Source organism: Stenella coeruleoalba, assembly GCF_951394435.1.
Source record: "Stenella coeruleoalba genome assembly, chromosome: 12".
NCBI classification, from domain to species: domain Eukaryota; kingdom Metazoa; phylum Chordata; class Mammalia; order Artiodactyla; family Delphinidae; genus Stenella; species Stenella coeruleoalba.
The window spans coordinates 73,501,196-73,518,656 of NC_137158.1; the positions used below are offsets into that span (position 1 = coordinate 73,501,196).

The 17,461-nt window shown below is 43.6% G+C and overlaps 1 protein-coding gene across 2 annotated transcripts in view; it reads left to right on the plus strand.

Moving 5' to 3' along the window:
- SASH1 (SAM and SH3 domain containing 1) overlaps positions 1 to 17,461 on the plus strand; it is a 185,929-nt gene that overhangs the window by 27,290 nt on the left and 141,178 nt on the right. For both annotated transcript variants that reach the window (XM_079939956.1, XM_079939957.1), the window contains exon 2: positions 13,019 to 13,147. In XM_079939956.1, coding sequence (XP_079796082.1) covers positions 13,019 to 13,147 — 129 coding nt within the window. The remainder of the gene's footprint in view (positions 1 to 13,018; positions 13,148 to 17,461) is intronic.

The following is a 17,461-nucleotide window of genomic DNA, read 5'->3' on the forward strand; positions in this document are numbered from 1 at the left end:
GAAGTATAGTTGATGTACAATATTACTTAAGTTATGGGTATACAAATAGTGATTCACAGTTTTTAAAGGTTACACTCAATTTATAGTTATTTTAAAATATTGGCTCTGTTCCCCATATTGTACAATATAGCCTTGTAGCTTATTTTACACCTAATAGTTTGTACCTCTTAATCCCCTGCCCCTCTATTGCCCCTCCTCCCTTCCCTCTCCTCACTGGTAACCACAGGTTTGTTCTGTATATCTGTGAGTCTGCTTCTTTTTTCTTATATTCACTAGTTTGTTTTATTTGTTTAGATTCCACATATAAGTGATATCATATGGTATTTGTCTTTCTGTTTCTGACTTACTTCACTTAGTATGGTAATGTCTTAATCCCATCCATGTAGCTGCAAATGGCATTATTTCATTCTTTTTTACGGCTGATTAGTATTCCATTGTACATATGTACCACATCTTTTTTATCCATTCATCTGTTGATGGACACTTAGGTTGCTTCCATATCTTGGCTATTGTAAATAATGCTATGAACATTGGGGTGCATGTATCTTTTCGAATTTGTGTTTTCGTTTCTTGCAGATATATACCCAGGAGTGGAATTGCTAGATCGTTGGGTAGTTCTACTTTTAATTTTTTAAGGAACCTCTGTACCGTTTTCCACAGCGGCTGCACCAGTTTACCTTCCCACCAGCAGTGTATGAGGCTTCCTTTTTCTCCACATCCTCGCCAGCATTTGTTATTTGTGTTCTTTTTGATGATGGCCATTCTGACAGGTGTGAGGAAAAATGTTAATTCTTTGATGAAGGGAATTACTCTTTTAAAAAAGTATACATCAGGGCTTCCCTGGTGGTGCAGTGGTTGAGAATCCGCCTGCCAACGCAGGGGACACGGGTTCAAGCCCTGTGCCAGGAGGATCCCACATGCCGCGGAACAACTAAGCCTGTGCGCCACAACTACTGAGCCTGAGCTCTAGAGCCCACGAGCTGCAGCTACTGAAGCCCGTGCGCCTAGAGCCCGTGCTCCGCAACGAAGAGGAGCCCCCACTCGCCGCAACTAGAGGTAGCCCGGGTGCAGCCACGAAGACCCAATGCAGCCAAAAAAAAGAAAATTATATGTTAGAAATTTAAACTGCGGGTGTCATGAAAAAGCCAGTGGTGATGTTAGTAAGTTCTCAGCTTGTGAGCAAATTGAATATTTTCATTCTTGTGATAATTGGCTTAGTTAGAATGGTGTCAATTCGTCTTAGATTTTTGTTGTTGTTTCACTTAGTTCCTAAGAAGCCCGTCAAGTTTTCATTGTAACCATGTATAGAATGCGGTAGAAAGCAAATCGTCTTCACTGTCAACTTTCAAGATGTTTTTAATCTAAGAGTAAGAACAGATCCATGTGCTTAAGATGCTTTTTCAGAGCATTTTCACATTATATTCTTGGCGAACAGGAAAGTCTTTTATGATGGAAATTGAAATCATCTTGAGGGGAAATGATGTAGTTAAGAAAGAACTTGTCTTCCCCCCAAATTGAAGTAAAAGTATGGCTGTCATGTCATGTAATATTTTATGTGGTTACATTCGTAGATGGACAGATACGTAGATACAGTGATACTCACGCATGTGCCCGGAACGAGAGCAGTAATTTTGTCTTTAAATCTGATTATTCCTATACGTGAAAGGTCAGAATGTGGTACAGAATGAAGCCAGATTTTCTGTGTTCACCCTACATTCACATTCACAAGCAGGCCTTTGAGTCCTCAATGAAGTCCTTAGTGCCCTGATTGCTATTGTGTGTGTCCTGGAGATCAAGGAGCTGGTCAGAAGAGCAAGTGTCAGAAGCTAAGTCAGGAAATGTTCTGGGAGGGGGCTAGGTGTGTGGTGAAGAGTTGTTTGGGGACCACTAGGAGTTTTTCCAGGGCAGTGGGTGAACTGGTTTCTCCCTGACTTTGGAAAGAAACCACTCAGTTGGTGTCACATGAGTGAAAGACCCTAAAATCATCTCCAGTAAATAGGAACAAACAGGTATCTCTTCAGCTCACGATAGCTCAGTCCCATAATGGGATATGCAGGGCTTATTCCCTAGGCAACTAGAGTAAGCCTGTGCGCAGCAACGAAGACCCAGTGCAGCCAAGAATAAAAATAAAATAAATACATTTATTTAAAAGAAAAAAAAAGGGAATATGCATGTTTCAGAGGCCACAGCATTGCTCTGGTATTTGCTTTCTTACAGCACCCGAGCCAGTTGCATTCCAGGTGTGTTTTTCCTACTGGTTTCCCTGACGGGAGCTTAATGCAGAGGATTCAACCAGAAAAGTTCCGGGTGTGTTCAATGCCTTTTTAAGGAAGGCACTCTCTTTGTTTCCAAACACCTCTTTTAAAAAAAATTTATTGTTGTACAGTTGACTTACCATGTTGTGTTAGTTTCAGGTATACAGCAAAGTGAATCAGTTATACATATACATATATTCACTCTTTTTTTAGAGTCTTTTCCATACAGGTCATTACAGAGCATTGAGTAGAGTTCCCTATACTACACTAATTCTAAACACTTTAATTGCTTTTTCTGTCAGGATAGAGAAGAATGTGAGACTTTAATCTTGAACCTTTAGACCTTGAAGCCCATTGCACCAAGAAATTTTGTCCTAAATCTTCTAGGGATAAAAAATTTCCATGGGATTCTTCCAAGATCTATGACCCTTAACATATTGAGAATTATCAACATTAAGTGGAGATTATTAGGAATCATTAATTCCTATACATGAAGAATCTTCAAACCTAGGTTCTCTTCTGTCTCTTGGCCCCTGTCCTGCCACACCTCTGCACTGATCCGTCAGCCAACCCCAGGAGCTTTTCCTCTGGGAACAGGTTAGGCCACCCCCTGAGTCAGAGGAGTTACCTTTATTGTTCCCACACCCTCAGTCAGTTCATTTGTCATTGTTTCTAATGACATATTCCGTGTTTGAATGTTTTACCCATTAGAGCGAATTGCTGTTGTAAGGTTGGTGGGGGCAGGGAGACTGAGCCTGTGAAGGGTCACCATTATATGTGACATGCTGGTTTGGTGGATGGAATGTCATCGCATAGTTACAGAATGAATGTTATCGTTATCCGGCACCCTCAGGAAGGGGAGAGATCATTCTACTAACTTTTGTTTATTCCTTCCTTCCCTCTTTCATTCATTCGTATATTCGATAGATATTTCTCAAGTCATTGCCAAGTGTCAGGTGTTGTCATGGTGTTAGGGACTGAGGTTGCAAAAATAAGACCCAGATTCAACTTTCAAGGACTTTAAAGTGTGCTGGGGACAACCACCATGTAAATGAGCGAGAGTCACTTTTTAAAAATGTCTTAAAATGGAAAAGTTCAACTACATACCGAAGTAGAGAGTATATTTTAAAGAACACCCATATGCCAGCACCACAGTTATCAATCATGGCTAATCTTATTTCTATACTCCTCTCCCCTCCCCCCATGACTTTGAAGCAAATCGCAGACCTCATGGGGAATGTGTGATTTATGCTTATGCAGTGGGAAGGTCAGGTGCAGTTGCGAAGGATGGGCTGCTCTCTGCAGGGTCAGTGGCATGAAAGAAGGGTGTTCCAGGCAGAAGAAATAGGATGGGGGGGAGCGGGGATGATGTAGTGGTGCTTGTAGTTTGATCTGGCCAAAACTGGTACATGGATGGGGGAGGTGGAGCCACAGGTGGGGGTCTAGAAAGGCAGACAGAGTACAAATGGAAAGGCTTTTGTATTGTCAGCAGCAGACTGACTTTGTCACACCTTCACTAGGAGACGTTTATAGTTTTCAAGATTTATATTTTGAAAGTTACAGTGGGCATGGGGTATAGAGTGGGTCGTAAATGAGATGGGATTGGGGAGGGGGTGAATAGCTGGGAACCTTGGTTGATGTCTTGAAACACTGCTAGGATTAGGATGGAGAAATATTTTGAGACATTTGAGACATTGAGAGATATTGGAGAAGAAATATTATATTAGCACTTATTTATGACACATTATAAGACCTAGTGACCTCTTAACTCTGGGGATAAGTGAATGACCCTGAGAATGTTGGCACGGATCAAATGGGTTGATGCTGATCTCTGGACTACTGGAATCCAGAATGAAAGTTTGGTGGGGATGGAGAGTTTGGAATATGAATATGTAGGAAGAATAGGCATAGGCATTTGTCTGCAGCTAAGGAGATGAAGAAAGTTTTAAGAGTTATCAAAATACAAGTTAAGGGCTACAAAGTTTTTCGGTAATGGGCCACGTGTTCAGTATCCTCAGGTTTGTAAGTCATGTGAATTTTTATTGATAACACTCTTTAGGTATTACCTGCCAGTTCTTCTTTTTCTTTTATTTTTTAATATTTATTTATTTAGGCTGCTCCAGGTCTTAGTTGTGGCACATGGGATCTTTAGTTGCGGCATGTGGGCTTCTTAGTTGCAGCTCGCATGCGGGATCTAGTTCCCCGTCCAGGGATTGAACCCGGGCTGCCTTCATTGGGAGCATGGAGTCTTACCCACTGGACCACCAAGGACGTCCCTACCTGCCAGTTCTTAAAAATGTGGAATTTTGGCAGCATCACCAAGAAGGAACTTAATCGACACTAGCACTTATAACACTGAATGGTGGGTGATAAGCATGATGCCTTCAGTTTGATCAGGTCACCAGGACGTCCAAATATCACTTAACAGTCGCACTGGGCTTCCCTGGTGGCGCAGTGGTTGAGAGTCCACCTGCCAGTGCAGGGGACACGGGTTCGAGCCCTGGTCCGGGAAGATCCCACATGCTGTGGAGCAACTAAGCCTGTGCACCACAACTACTGAGCCTGTGCTCTAGAGCCCGCAAGCCACAGCTACTGAGCCCGCGTGCTTAGAGCCCATGCTCTGCAACAAGAGAAGCCACCGCGATGAGAAGCCCGCGCACCGCAACGAAGAGTAGCCCCCGCTCGCCGCAACTAGAGAAAGCCCACACGCAGCAACGAAGACCCAATGCAACCAAAAATTTAAAAATTAAAACAAAAACAAAAACAACACAGTCGCACTGCCCTCAGGAGCAGTCCTCGGAAATGAACTGGATTCACGTGCACATCGGACTCTATGTACACCACACCTCCTGACTCTCTGCTAAAGCCAGGGTAGAATATAATTTTCATAAAATGTAGCAAACTCAAACGTTATGCAAAATTTAATTAACATCCTAACCAGAAATTTCAGGATCGTTCTAAGATCAATCTATTCTTTTCCAGGTTTCTAAGAGTATCATAGATCACGTTTTCCCCCCAGTCAGATTTTGATTGGCGCAGTGCCTGCGAATGCCCATATCCTCATGAGTGTGGGCCAGAGGCAGCACGGGAAAGTGCACAGTGTGATTCATGCTCATCAAAATCTGTGAATCTGGTCTGAAATTCTGACTTCATTCCCACCCAACTAGCTCACTCTGCCGTTCTTCCCAAATCTGTGATTCGATTAAGCTCAGGCAGTTTGGAAAGGAGAAATGAGTTGAGTCTAAAATTGTCATCTGCTAAACCCTCATGTCCATTTTAAGTGTGAATCTGCACTTGAAGTTTTTAGAACCAACTGGCAACATTCTCGTCTTTTCCCTGCGCTTTTCAAGTTCTGAAGGTTCCTGTGAAATGTTCTTTTTAAGCCACCGATAGCCCAGCGAATGGGATCTTTCAAAGCCTTTAATTCCAAAAAGACCTTATAGTAAGCACACGGTTTAGTAAATCCCTTCAACAAATTTCCATGACTTAATTATATGACTGCCTTAAAATACAGCCATACTTGGCTTTTCTGTCCAGTAATAATAAGCATTCATGTTTCTTGATTTTATATTGTATACTTAGCACCCGGCACAGCACCTGGAATGCCACAGGTGTTCAGTAAGTATTATTTGAATTAATGAAGTATCCCATTAGGTGCTGATGATTGAAGAACATAATTTTATAGCTCTGATCACTTTGTTCATCACACCTGACAATCATCGTGACGTGAAAGATGCCAGCACACACTCTCCCCACGAGGAGGCCTTTTCATTCCATTTTGTTGTAGCTACTCCTCTCCATGGCTTGTAAACTGAGTTTGTTCGTATTTAAACCACGCTGTTCACATCCCTTCCCAGCAGATAATTAGAGATAACTAGTTCATGCATAAGATTTTGGTAATAACATTTTTGCTAAAGATCTCAGGCTTTTCGTATCCTGGGGTCAAGCAGGCTGCCCTGAGCCTGAGGGTGGAAGAGGAGAAGGAAAAAATGCTTCTGTTGTGGCTTTAAATCAGTTCAACCACAGATGCGATTTCCCCCAGGAGAGCAGGGACCACAAGAAGAGAACACAGGGAGAACCTTTGGGGAGCATCTGCATTTAGGGGTAAGCTGAGGAGGAGGGAGAGAGTCCCGAGGAGACCCATGTGCACGGAGCTCTAGAACGGACTCGAAAGTGGGAGGACCCCTAGGGTGCAGCCCGAGAGACAGACTCCACCAATGACTTTCAAACTTTTGGCCACAGATTCACTGGAAGATGTATTTTACATTGTGATTCGGTACAGTTATACACACACATAACTGAAAAAAATGTTGCAGGAAACAGTCCTGTTTCTCCATGGGATGTATGCCAGCATTTCCTGTTCTATTCTGTACTCTTCTGTGCTATGCAATGTTGTCTAAACAAATGCTGGTCTCAAATGTCACAGAATGTCTTAGGACTGTGTGGTGACTTAGGACTGTGTCAACCCAGAAGTCAGAAGTGAATCAGCGGTAGCCATACTTTTCAGACTCTGAAGGTTAGTGGAGGGCATGGGCACTGTGGTGGCTCCCCTGTGGTGTCACTGATCTGCCTTTTGCTAGTGTGAAGTGGTGCCCAGGCCCCAGCGAGTCCAGGTCATCTTCGTCATCTTCTGGGCGTCCTGAGCCATCTGAAGAACTCCAGCTTCTCTTGTAGGTCACCGATGGCGTCAAGGTTGGAGTTGATGAGAAGCAGTTGTGGATTTGCCTGGGCTCTGTAATTTGCGGCCAGCGGGCTCTCTCATTGAGGTGCGTGAGTTCAGTAGTTGTGGCGCGCGGGCTTAGTTGCCCCATGGCATGTGGGAAGGGATCCCAGTTCCCTGATCAGGGATTGAACCCACGTCCCCTGCATTGGAAGGCGGATTCTTTACCAATGGACCACCAGGGAAGTCCCGCCTTTATTATTTTTTTAATTTTTAATTTTATTTATTTATTTTTTGACCACACCTTGCAGCATGTGGAACTTCCCCAACCAGGGATGGAACCTTCGCCCCCTGCAGTGGAAGTGCGGAGTCTTAACCACTGGACTTCAGGGACTTCTAATTCAGGGAAGTCCCTGAAGACCACTGCCTTTGGAAGCAGCTGCTGAGAGAGTGCTGGGAAGGAGGGGATCGCCAATACTGGCAGCTTGTGAGGCTGTTCTTCATGCTTCAGGAAGGGATTTATGTTAACTGGAGACCACTGATGCATGATAGTGGGGGCCACGGGCACCAAGATCGTATTTGCCAAAGCAAGAGTTAGACGTGGGCTCCGGCAGGTTCTCGATGTTTTGGAGGGAGGAGAGTGGAAGATGTGCAATCAGCCCTCCTCCAGCCTCCTGCCATGTGGGTGTGCCCCCAGAGCCCTCTCTCACCACCAGTATGACTTGATTTGTCCCTCCGGTGTATGTTTTTGGTTGTTATGTGTAAAAAACTTTCCTGAGACAGACTGTATTTCAGCTCAAACCATCTGCAGAAATGCTGAGAGAGATACCTCAGGGAAATATATTTGAGATCAGTTATTACATATTCAATGAATTTCTCCAGAATGATATGGCAGGATGGGATGACAGAGCAGGTGCAAACATTGACATCTCACGGGTTCGGTGAGGCTGAACGAGGAAACCGGAATTAAAGTCTTGTTTATGGTAGTAGCAACTTCACCTGAAAGGTTGCTGGAAGTGTTTATCACCTCAAAATCTTTACACAAGCTAATTAAGAGTGAGAACGCATTGTGAAGTCATTCAAGAAATCAGTTAGGCTTTATTTTATTGTAGTGATTTCTTTTAGTGGATTTATCTGGTAGGGGGCTGATGCAAGTATTTATATATATGAATATATCTTCATCCCCCTCCCAAACAATAGTGAGCAGTGGAAATAAAACATATAATTTATATTTCATAAAATATATCATGTACGTACTTACCATTATAGACAGAAAAGGTAGAGATGTGTGAAATAAATGAGCCAGGAGTCTTGTTCCCTTTCTTCCGCTCAACTTTGGGGATTCAGAGCAACACACTGAGTTTTCCCTTAGGGCTCTGTCTTTATAGATAGATAAAATCACAGGACCAAGAGTTCATTTCCATTCTTTTGCATGTAATCTGCATACAGCAGTACAGATTACATTGTGTCTCCTGGTGTTTTCAGAGAAGTTTGTTTCTTTTTTTCCCCTTAAACTTTGTCAAGATATTCTAAAGCATAAATGACATCTGGGGAAAGAAGAGAGCAAAAACAAAAAAGTAATGATACAAACGCCTCTGTTTTCATAGTACTTTTAGTTTTCACATTTTCCAGAGACAGAAGTCCATTGGGATAAAAATTCAGAAATGCTATTAAATCAATTGTTGAGAGAACAATGCTCTGTTTCTTTTCTCCTTAATTGTAACAGCAGTTCACCCGATCTGAATTGTTGGTACAATGCCCCTTATCTCTATATTTTTATGTTGGTTGTATAAAAAAGATGGGTGTTTGGTATAAATGTGTGCTGTGGCTTCATGGGAAAATTATACAAGTTAGTCTTCCATTGAGCTGACACTGGTAGTGGGACCCAGATTTAAATTAAGTTCATATTAAGTGAAATCGATGGTCATATGGAAAAATGCTGTGACCTGGTTTTGTAATAAGAAACGGGAAGAGAGCTTGAATTTGCATGTATCTTTTTTTTTGGTAAACAGTGATGGGAAAATTCTTGTAAAAAAGTTTATGCGTCACACAATTTCACAATTTACTTTAAAAAGGCTATTCTGAGGAAATAAGATTTTTCTGAGTTCCTAAACACAGAGCTAATGTTGCTTCAGCCTAATGCATGCGAACCAAAGGGGGAAAATAAGAAACGAAACAGATTAGACAAGTAATACACTCTACAGCAGAAACTTTTAACACCTTAAAAGAAAAAAAAGTTTAAAAAGGAATCTGTTTACGTATTTTAATGTATTTATTATAATAAATATCAAAATTTATAAAGTCATACTACATATTTCGAAGTTTATTTTGTAACATCAATGCCTCTTGGCATTAGCATTGTGGGGTGTTCAGTCAGACATGAACATCACATCCCCAAAAAAAGATGTACGAGGTGTGGTGCTATTAAAACATCAACTGCATTATCTAAATTCCCTAGAGACTAATGTTGCAAATATTTTAATAGAAGTGAATATTTTTACTGAAGAGGTTTGTACTATATCAAGTAAGAACAAGTTGGACAGAAAGGACGCAGGGGTCTCCAGACAGTCCTGGAAAAGCATGGATTTGGAGCGGGTGAAGAGAAAATCATCATGAGGTTCCTCGGTTCCATGTGATTGGGATGGAAAAGAATTCCTTTCTGTGCATAGCAGACAAGACCTACTTAAAAAACACACACACACACGCTTTAAAAAATTATTTTGTCTTTCTTGGCATTTAAATGATCAAGACTGATGAAAGTGGTAATGATGGGGACTCACTGAACATCTGGAAGGTGATTTGAAAAAACATAGAGGCAGCCGTGCCACCCTGTTCTAAATTACTATTTGCTGAGCATCAAGTGAGGAGTGGTTATTGCAGGGTGTGAAATGTTGGCTGCCTTTGGGTGCTTTCTTCCTCATGAGCAACAGATATTTCCCGGGCCCTCAAATATTTGGGGAGTTCCGAGTGATTGGGAGTGAGGGGTAGGGAATGAAACTGTTTCACTGTTAGGAAAAAAAGTTTGATCAGAAGCCTAGAATCTTTAGAAGTGAAGTGAACAGTTGGCTCTGAAGGTGTCCTAGGATGTATGAGAGAGGAGAGAGGAAGGAAAGAAAGCAATTTGAACGAAGCTATATAAATGATCATTTTTATAATTTTTTCAGGTGGCCTTGATTAGTCCAAGAAAGTAGTAGTTGGTGGCGGAGGCAGTGGTGGTCTGGAGCCCTTGCCTCGCTGGGCACTTTGCTGTCATAGTCCTGGTCGTTGGCTGGAACAGATGCTCCCATGGGAGCAGCCCTTCCGCCCTCGCTCTTTCCTAAAGTTTCTTCCAGTACTTTCTCTTGGTGTTGGGGGTGGCATGGGGGCTGGCGGAGCGGCCACCGTAGGGGCTGCCTGTCTTCTCTCGCTCCTCTGGTCTTCCCCGTCGGCAGGCCTCAGCCCCTTTCTCCACCGGGCTGGTAAGTTTGGGGTTTATTTGTAGAATGTGTGATGTGTGTGGCACGGATCATTCTTAGGGGAGAGAGACCCGGTCTGATCTCTGTTTCGCAAGGTCACTTTGGTGACTGGATCCAAGGCAGATGAGGCCAAATGGGGAAGGAGACAAGGAGACCGGTCAGGAGGTTGTAGATTTTCATGTTGTGGCCCATGGGGCATGTGCTGTTGAGTTGAGACGAGTCAGGGCAGACCTCAGGACCGTAATCCGACTTATGATGCAATTTGTCAGGAGCCTCACCTCTACTACAGGCAGTAAAGCAAAGACTGGTAGGCTGATCCCCTCTGCGTTTCCTCGGAGGCTGGCAGCAGACTTCCATTGGACTCCTTCTTATTTTCCCTACTGGAAACGTGACAAACCTTTTTTGGGGGAAGGGTAAGCTCCTGCCACCTCCACTGTGGCCATCCAGCCTGTTGTCTCAGAGGGGAGGGACTGACTTTTGCCCAGACACGTTCAAACATCTTACTGTTCTTGTAAAGAGCTTCCCATCCCTAGCTCTGTACTGGGGACTTTGAGGCAATTACCTCAAGCATAGAACATTTTATTGGTAACAAAGGAAGAATCTTTTCTAAAAAAATCATTTCTTTCAAGTCTGTTTCCCCACTTGGTCAGTTTTGTGAAATTGGTGAATGCAGAAGTGGGATAGAGATGGTCACTTGCTCTGACCCACGTATCCTGACCAGGGCCTTAAGATCTTTAGCAGAAAGCCTTTTTTATAATTAATTAATTAATTAATTAATTAGGCTGCATTGGGTCTTCACTGCTGCGTGTGGGCTTTCTGTACTTGTGGTGAGCGGGCGCTACTCTTCATTGCGGTGCAGGGGCTTCTCATTGCGGTGACTTCTCTTATTGTGGAGCACGGGCTCTAGGCGTGCGGGCTTCAGTAGTTGCGGCGCGTGGGCTTAGTTGCTCTGCGGCAGGTGGGATCTTCCCGGACCAGGGCTCGAACCCGTGTCGCCTGCATTGGCAGGCAGATTCTTAACCACTGTGCCACCAGGGAAGTCCCAGCAGAAAGGCTTTCGAAGAACTCTTTTTTTGTTGTTGTATATACTGTAATTTTATTTCAATAGCGCAAAGGAAGTTAGCGTGAAGGAAATTTAAATGAAGCAGTACGGTATAAATAGCAGAGAAGCAAAAACTCTAAAAAGGAAGTACATCTAAAGCATGAGAATTCAACATTCAGTGGTGTTTCATCTTCAGTTTTGATTGACACTTGATGTTTGCAAACTTTGAAACAAACTTTGAGATCATGATGGCTATTCTGAAGAGATTTCAGCAGCAGCACTGAAGATCTCTTAATTCCCAAAGCCTGTCTGTGTCTAAGTGTGCTTTGCAGTCTTAGACATGTGCACCAAGGGTGGTGTGCTGGCATAACTGAGACAGGGCTGACCAGTGGTCTGTCACAGGGAAAATGTGTGTGCACTTTTTCGGTTGTCTAAGAGTTGTGTTTTCCTTGGTTATCTTGGTAAAATCATTTTCCTTGGTTGTCTTGGTAGGGTCTTTTATTCATACCAAAGAAAGACCTTGTTGGGAGGTGAAAAGGGGCAGGGGAGATGCTTCTCTGAAGGAATGAATGAATGAATGAATAGACAAAATGGCATAACCTACAAATGTATACAGCATTGCTGTCATCCTCTGTGTATGTGTTCAAACGTGAATTTGAGAATCCGTTCCCCTAAAGGAAGACTACAATCTGAAACATTATTTGTAGTGACTATTACTAGCTAAGTAAATTGAGCACTTAACTATGTGCCAGGAGGACTGTGAAGGACCAAGCTCTGAGTGTGTCACGTTACTTCATCACTCCTCACGGGGAGGTATCCCAGCGTTGCCAGAGATTAGGAAACATGCTTAAGGCTGCCGAACCAGAAGCGGCCGCAGAGCTGGATGTGAACTCGGGGGTGTGGGCTCCAGAGCAGCTTCCGGGCCCGTCCCTCAGTGGAGACAGATATGTTTCCTTATTTATTTAGCTGAATTTGTTCTCTTGCTTCTGTACTTGAATGATGTAGGGAATAAGAGTCCCCACTTTTCTGAGGGTCTCATGGGAGACATGGTTCAGGTGTGTCCCAGATGCAGCATCCCCTGTTGGCTTCTGAATTCTCAGCCTCCCATCAGAATTCCCAGGAGTGGTGTCCTGGCATCTGGGTTTCTCAGACGCTTCCGCAGAGGTTCTGATACAGCCACCGACTGGGCTTTAGGGTGCCTCGCACTGACACAGTGGCTTTCCCAGGGGTTTCTTGGCCCTGCAAGGCATGCAGGGATGTGGGTTAAAACCGTGGCTTTGGCATCAGACAGTCCTGAGTTGGAGGCCCGGCTTCTTTGCTTGGTAGCCGTGCAATCCTTGGGCTGTCACTCAGCTTTTTTGAGTGTGTAGATGTTTGTCCATCTATACACACTGAGGAAAATAGGTCCTGTGTCCCAGGGCTGTCCTCAGCGTTAGGTGATGTCGCATGTAAAATTTAGCCTGGCACACGTCCACCACTGAACAAATGCCAGCTGTTATTAGTATAAGTGCTGCATAGAGGAAGACTAGATGGTGGGGGGCGTTTGCAGGTGGACTGATCGCCTTTGTTCTCTTCCCGTTTCGTCCCCCGCCCTCCTCACCCTCAGGACGGCTCCCTGGGAAACATCGATGACCTGGCGCAACAGTATGCAGATTATTACAATACGTGTTTCTCCGACGTGTGCGAGAGGATGGAGGAGCTGCGGAAACGGCGGGTTTCCCAGGACCTGGATGTGGTGAGTGGGGCACTGGGAATGTGTTCCTGCCCAGCCGGGCTGCTTCTGGTCAAGCATCCCCTCCTTCATCCCTCTCACGGTTGTGCGTGTGTTATTACTCTGCAGGCTGCTGCACTCGTTTGAGATAAAAAATTCAGATCCCGAAAGGATTAACCCAGGTCTGTGGCTGTCAGACTGCATGAGTATTAGTTGGGGCAATAATGATCAAATTTTTGTATTCATTAAAAGATTGCATTTGAATTTTGATATTTTTTAGCGTAAGGGGAAAGGTGTTTTTGCTGTTGGCCGGTATGCGCTACATTTTTAATGACTCTCAGCCCAAAGCAGGAGGTCTCGGCTAGTTCTTTCCTTGTCTCCTTCCTTCTTTGTTTTCTTCTTTTTGTTTTCAACAAAATAAAATTTAAAGGAACAAGAAACCACCCTAATTTCTCACCTAGCAATAACCATATTGGTGTTTTAGCAAGTCTCCGTTCCGTGTTTTTCTGGGCATTTTTACATCAGCAATGTAATTCTTGCTTTTTTACTTAACATTTTATTATAGTTCTTCCATGTTGCTAAGACCTCTTTGAAATCACCATTTTTCATGATTTTACCAAGATAACCAAGGAAGACACAACTCTTCTCGCAGGTGCATTGAAATTCATTTGGCTGTTTTATAAAGACTTCTATGTGTATGATTAGTGGAGCATTTGAAGTTCCATGTGATAAACAGTAAATACAGAGTTTAGGTCTATATAATCTATATGTGTGCTGGTATTTCCGTGTTGTACATTTACTAGAAAGTATCTTACCGAAACTTCTGCATGTATTAATTTAAATTTGCTATATAGGTCTTGGGTTCATTTTGGTTCAGTGCTTCTCAAGTTCTGTTTCATTGTGGTGACCTTAAGACCATTTTAGGAATGAGAGGCAGAAGAAAAGGCTCAACACTCCGTGTTTCCTTATCTGGATCAGCTCCTTTTTTTTTTTTTTTTTTTTTTTTTTTGCGGTACGCGGGCCTCTCACTGTTGTGGCCTCTCCCGTTGCGGAGCACAGGCTCCGGACGCGCAGGCTCAGCAGCCATGGCTCACGGGCCCAGCCGCTCCGCGGCATGTGGGATCTTCCCGGACCGGGGCACGAACCCGTGTCCCCTGCATCGGCGTGTGGACTCTCAACCACAGCACCACCAGGGAAGCCCTGGACCAGCTCCTTTTTAAGCATCTTTTATGTATTAGGGGACTACGTGGATCTTTTCTGAGTAACAGTACCTCTGCCTTTAAAAAAATGTTTGAAAACTACTGATTCAATTGAATCCTTACTTATTTTGTGATTTTCCATAAATCTACTTCGAGTAGAGATGAAAAAATTAGTAACTCGGAACAGATAATTCTTTTATTAATAATTCCTTTTGGGGCTTCCCTGGTGGTGCAGTGGTTGAGAATCCGCCAGCTAATGCAGGGGACACAGGTTCGAGCCCTGGTCCAGGAAGATCCCACGTGCCGCGGAGCAACTAAGCCCGTGCGCCACAACTACTGAGCCTGCGCATCTGGAGCCTGTGCTCCGCAACGAGAGAGAGGCCGCGATAGTGAGAGGCCCACGCACTGCGATGAAGAGTGGCCCCCGCTTGCCACAACTAGAGAAAGCCTTCGCACAGAAATGAAGACCCAACACAGCAAAAATATAGATAAAATAAATAAATAAATTAAAAAAAAACCAGTATGAAGATTCCTCAAAAAAAATTAAAAAAAACATTCCTTTTATGTTTGAAAAAACCGATTGGATAAGGGACCCACCAAATAGTTTAGGCACCGCTGCTATATATTCCATAAGTAGACATCATTCACTTCCACTCTAAGTAAGATGCTGGTGCTCTTACGCAGTTTCATTTCTTTCCTTAACTCAGTCCACGTGAAGATTTCTTATGTCATAACTGTCAAATAACTATTGATCCTTTTTCCTTTTTGTTCACTGATTTAGTGTTCAACATGGGTAGGAGTTAGTATAATGGAATCGATTAAGGCTGAGAAGCATCTGTTGGGGGCAGAAAGCCATCACTCCAGGAGCCTGATGCCCTGGCCCAGGCAGGCACATGGGCGTCATTGTTGCCAAGGGCTTCTTTCCTGTAACTTTGTCCCCTGGCATGTGTGAAGGGGGGTGGGGAGGGGCATTATTCCTTTCTTTTAAGAAAGTATTCTCATGTGGCAAAAGACTGTTAAAATTAATTAGGCTCTCCTGTGGGGGCACAGTTAGTGCCTTTTTTTTTTTGGCAAGGTTGCAGCCAAACAACAACTTCATTATTGCACTGAGTTCTTGAATGTTGCAATTTTGACCTTGAAAAATAGGATGCTCTGTGGCTTCCTTGGACATTTCACCATGCAAGGAAATGATGGCTGTGAATTGACAGATGATCCTTGATACGATGCTCAACTGCTCTTCCCCACATTCTAGCTGGTTAAGAGTTGGGGTTACCATGGTCATTCCACAGTGTTTGGGTACGTTGGAAAGCAGCTTCTTGGTAGAAAAGGAAGCCTGCCTGGAAGTGGAATAAATAACTTCTTCCCATTTAGACAGAGAGGCCTAATTTGGTGTGCTCTGTTCCAGAGCTTTGGCAAAAGACATTGTGGGGAGAAAACACTGCATGAGCTAAATTACTTCTCATCAAAGGTACAGGAATGTGGTGGTGGATACAATTGATGGGAGCTAGCTGGAAACTCTCTTCATCCTTTAAAGTGTAGTTAGTGAGACAAGTAAGATCCCAAGTCAGCGTATTCAGTTCCCTTTCTATGAGATTCCAGGCAAGTATTGAAGACCAAGTTAGATGGTCTCGGTCCTTCACACGGCTCAGGAGTCCAGAAGTTAGAGGTTGTTTAAGGTCATCATTGAGGCCATGCTTGCAACACTGGCAACTTAGGGAAAGTTCCCTCTCACGGTGGTTAGCTCATCACAGATTGAGTCCTGATGGGAACTTATTTTCTTGAAAAGCTGCAACTTTCAGTCCGTAATGCTACTTTTTTTTTTTTTTCGTAACGCCACTTTTTATTGCATCAGAATTTACCTGTATTTCTAGATTGTGAATTCTGCCTTCAGACAAGTAGGCAAACTTCTTGCATGCTAGGCTTTTGGGGCAGCTTGGGGTCTGAGGACCTGCAGCTTAATACTTGTTTTCTGTGCTAGTGGGCAGCCCTGTCAAAAGCAGAAGTGAGGGACTTCCCTGGCGGTTCAGTGGTTAGGACTCTGTGCTTCCCCTGCAGGGGGCACGGGTTTGATCCCTGGCCAGGGAACTAAGATCCTGCATGTGGTGCAGCTCAGCCAAAAAGGAAAAAGGAAAAAAAAAAAAAAAAAGCAGAAAGGAAAAAAAAAAAAAGCAGAAATGAGATGACTTGGAGAGGAAATAATCCACCGAAAGCACTAAGAGGAAATAGTAACATGTTAGGAACATAAAACAATTTATAGGGAAAACAATAGCATTAAGTTTGTTGTATCTGCTGTAGAAAAAGTCATTAGAGACAGCTTTGAGGGCAGAGAGTTTGGGGTGATGGTTTAAATTGGTTTTATGGGTTTGTTTCATTTCACATCCTATGGGTGAATTTGGGAGATTGAGGAAATGTTCTCTAGACAGAATAGATATTTAGATATTGATGTTTGGCTTTAAAAAGTCCAAAAATGCAGTGTCCTTAAGAGCTAATTACATGTCAACTGGAGAACAGACAAGCCAAAAAGTCACCCTGCCCACAGAGATGCTTGACTTAACCCTGAAAAATAAAAGGTTTTGATTTGGGACTGGATATCAAACTACTTCTCCAGGACCTAATCACCTGGCCCCTGACTGGAATAAAGCCCTTACTTGATGAAGTGTTTTGGGGGCCAGTTAGTTTAGATGAAGGTAACAGAGAGAGTACAGATGGGTGAAAATTCAACAGCATAAGCATGGATTATGATTGAGATTTATAACTGTCATGAGAGTTTCTATTTAGCACCAAGTGGGCCCTAAAGGAACCGTGTGTTTGGACCACAGCCCTTGCCTCTGCTGGGGATTAGGACATTAGTGGTTGGGAACAGCAGGGAAGTTGCCCATATTTCCATACATTTGGGCACATCCCTGAGCACTGTGTGTTTTTTTGGCTGTGAGAAGCTGCGCTTGGAAATGACAGCAGCTTTCCAAGTCCATAATGGGCCCATGTCTAGTGATGCTAAGTCTGACATCTGTCAGAGTGACACCGTGGCCAGGAGAGGGACACACGCAAGGCAGCCTCTTATTACCGGCCATGTCCGCTTCCTCGGCATCTTTGCGGCTGAGTCTGCTTGGATGTCGGCAGAAACAAGTTTGTACAGTGG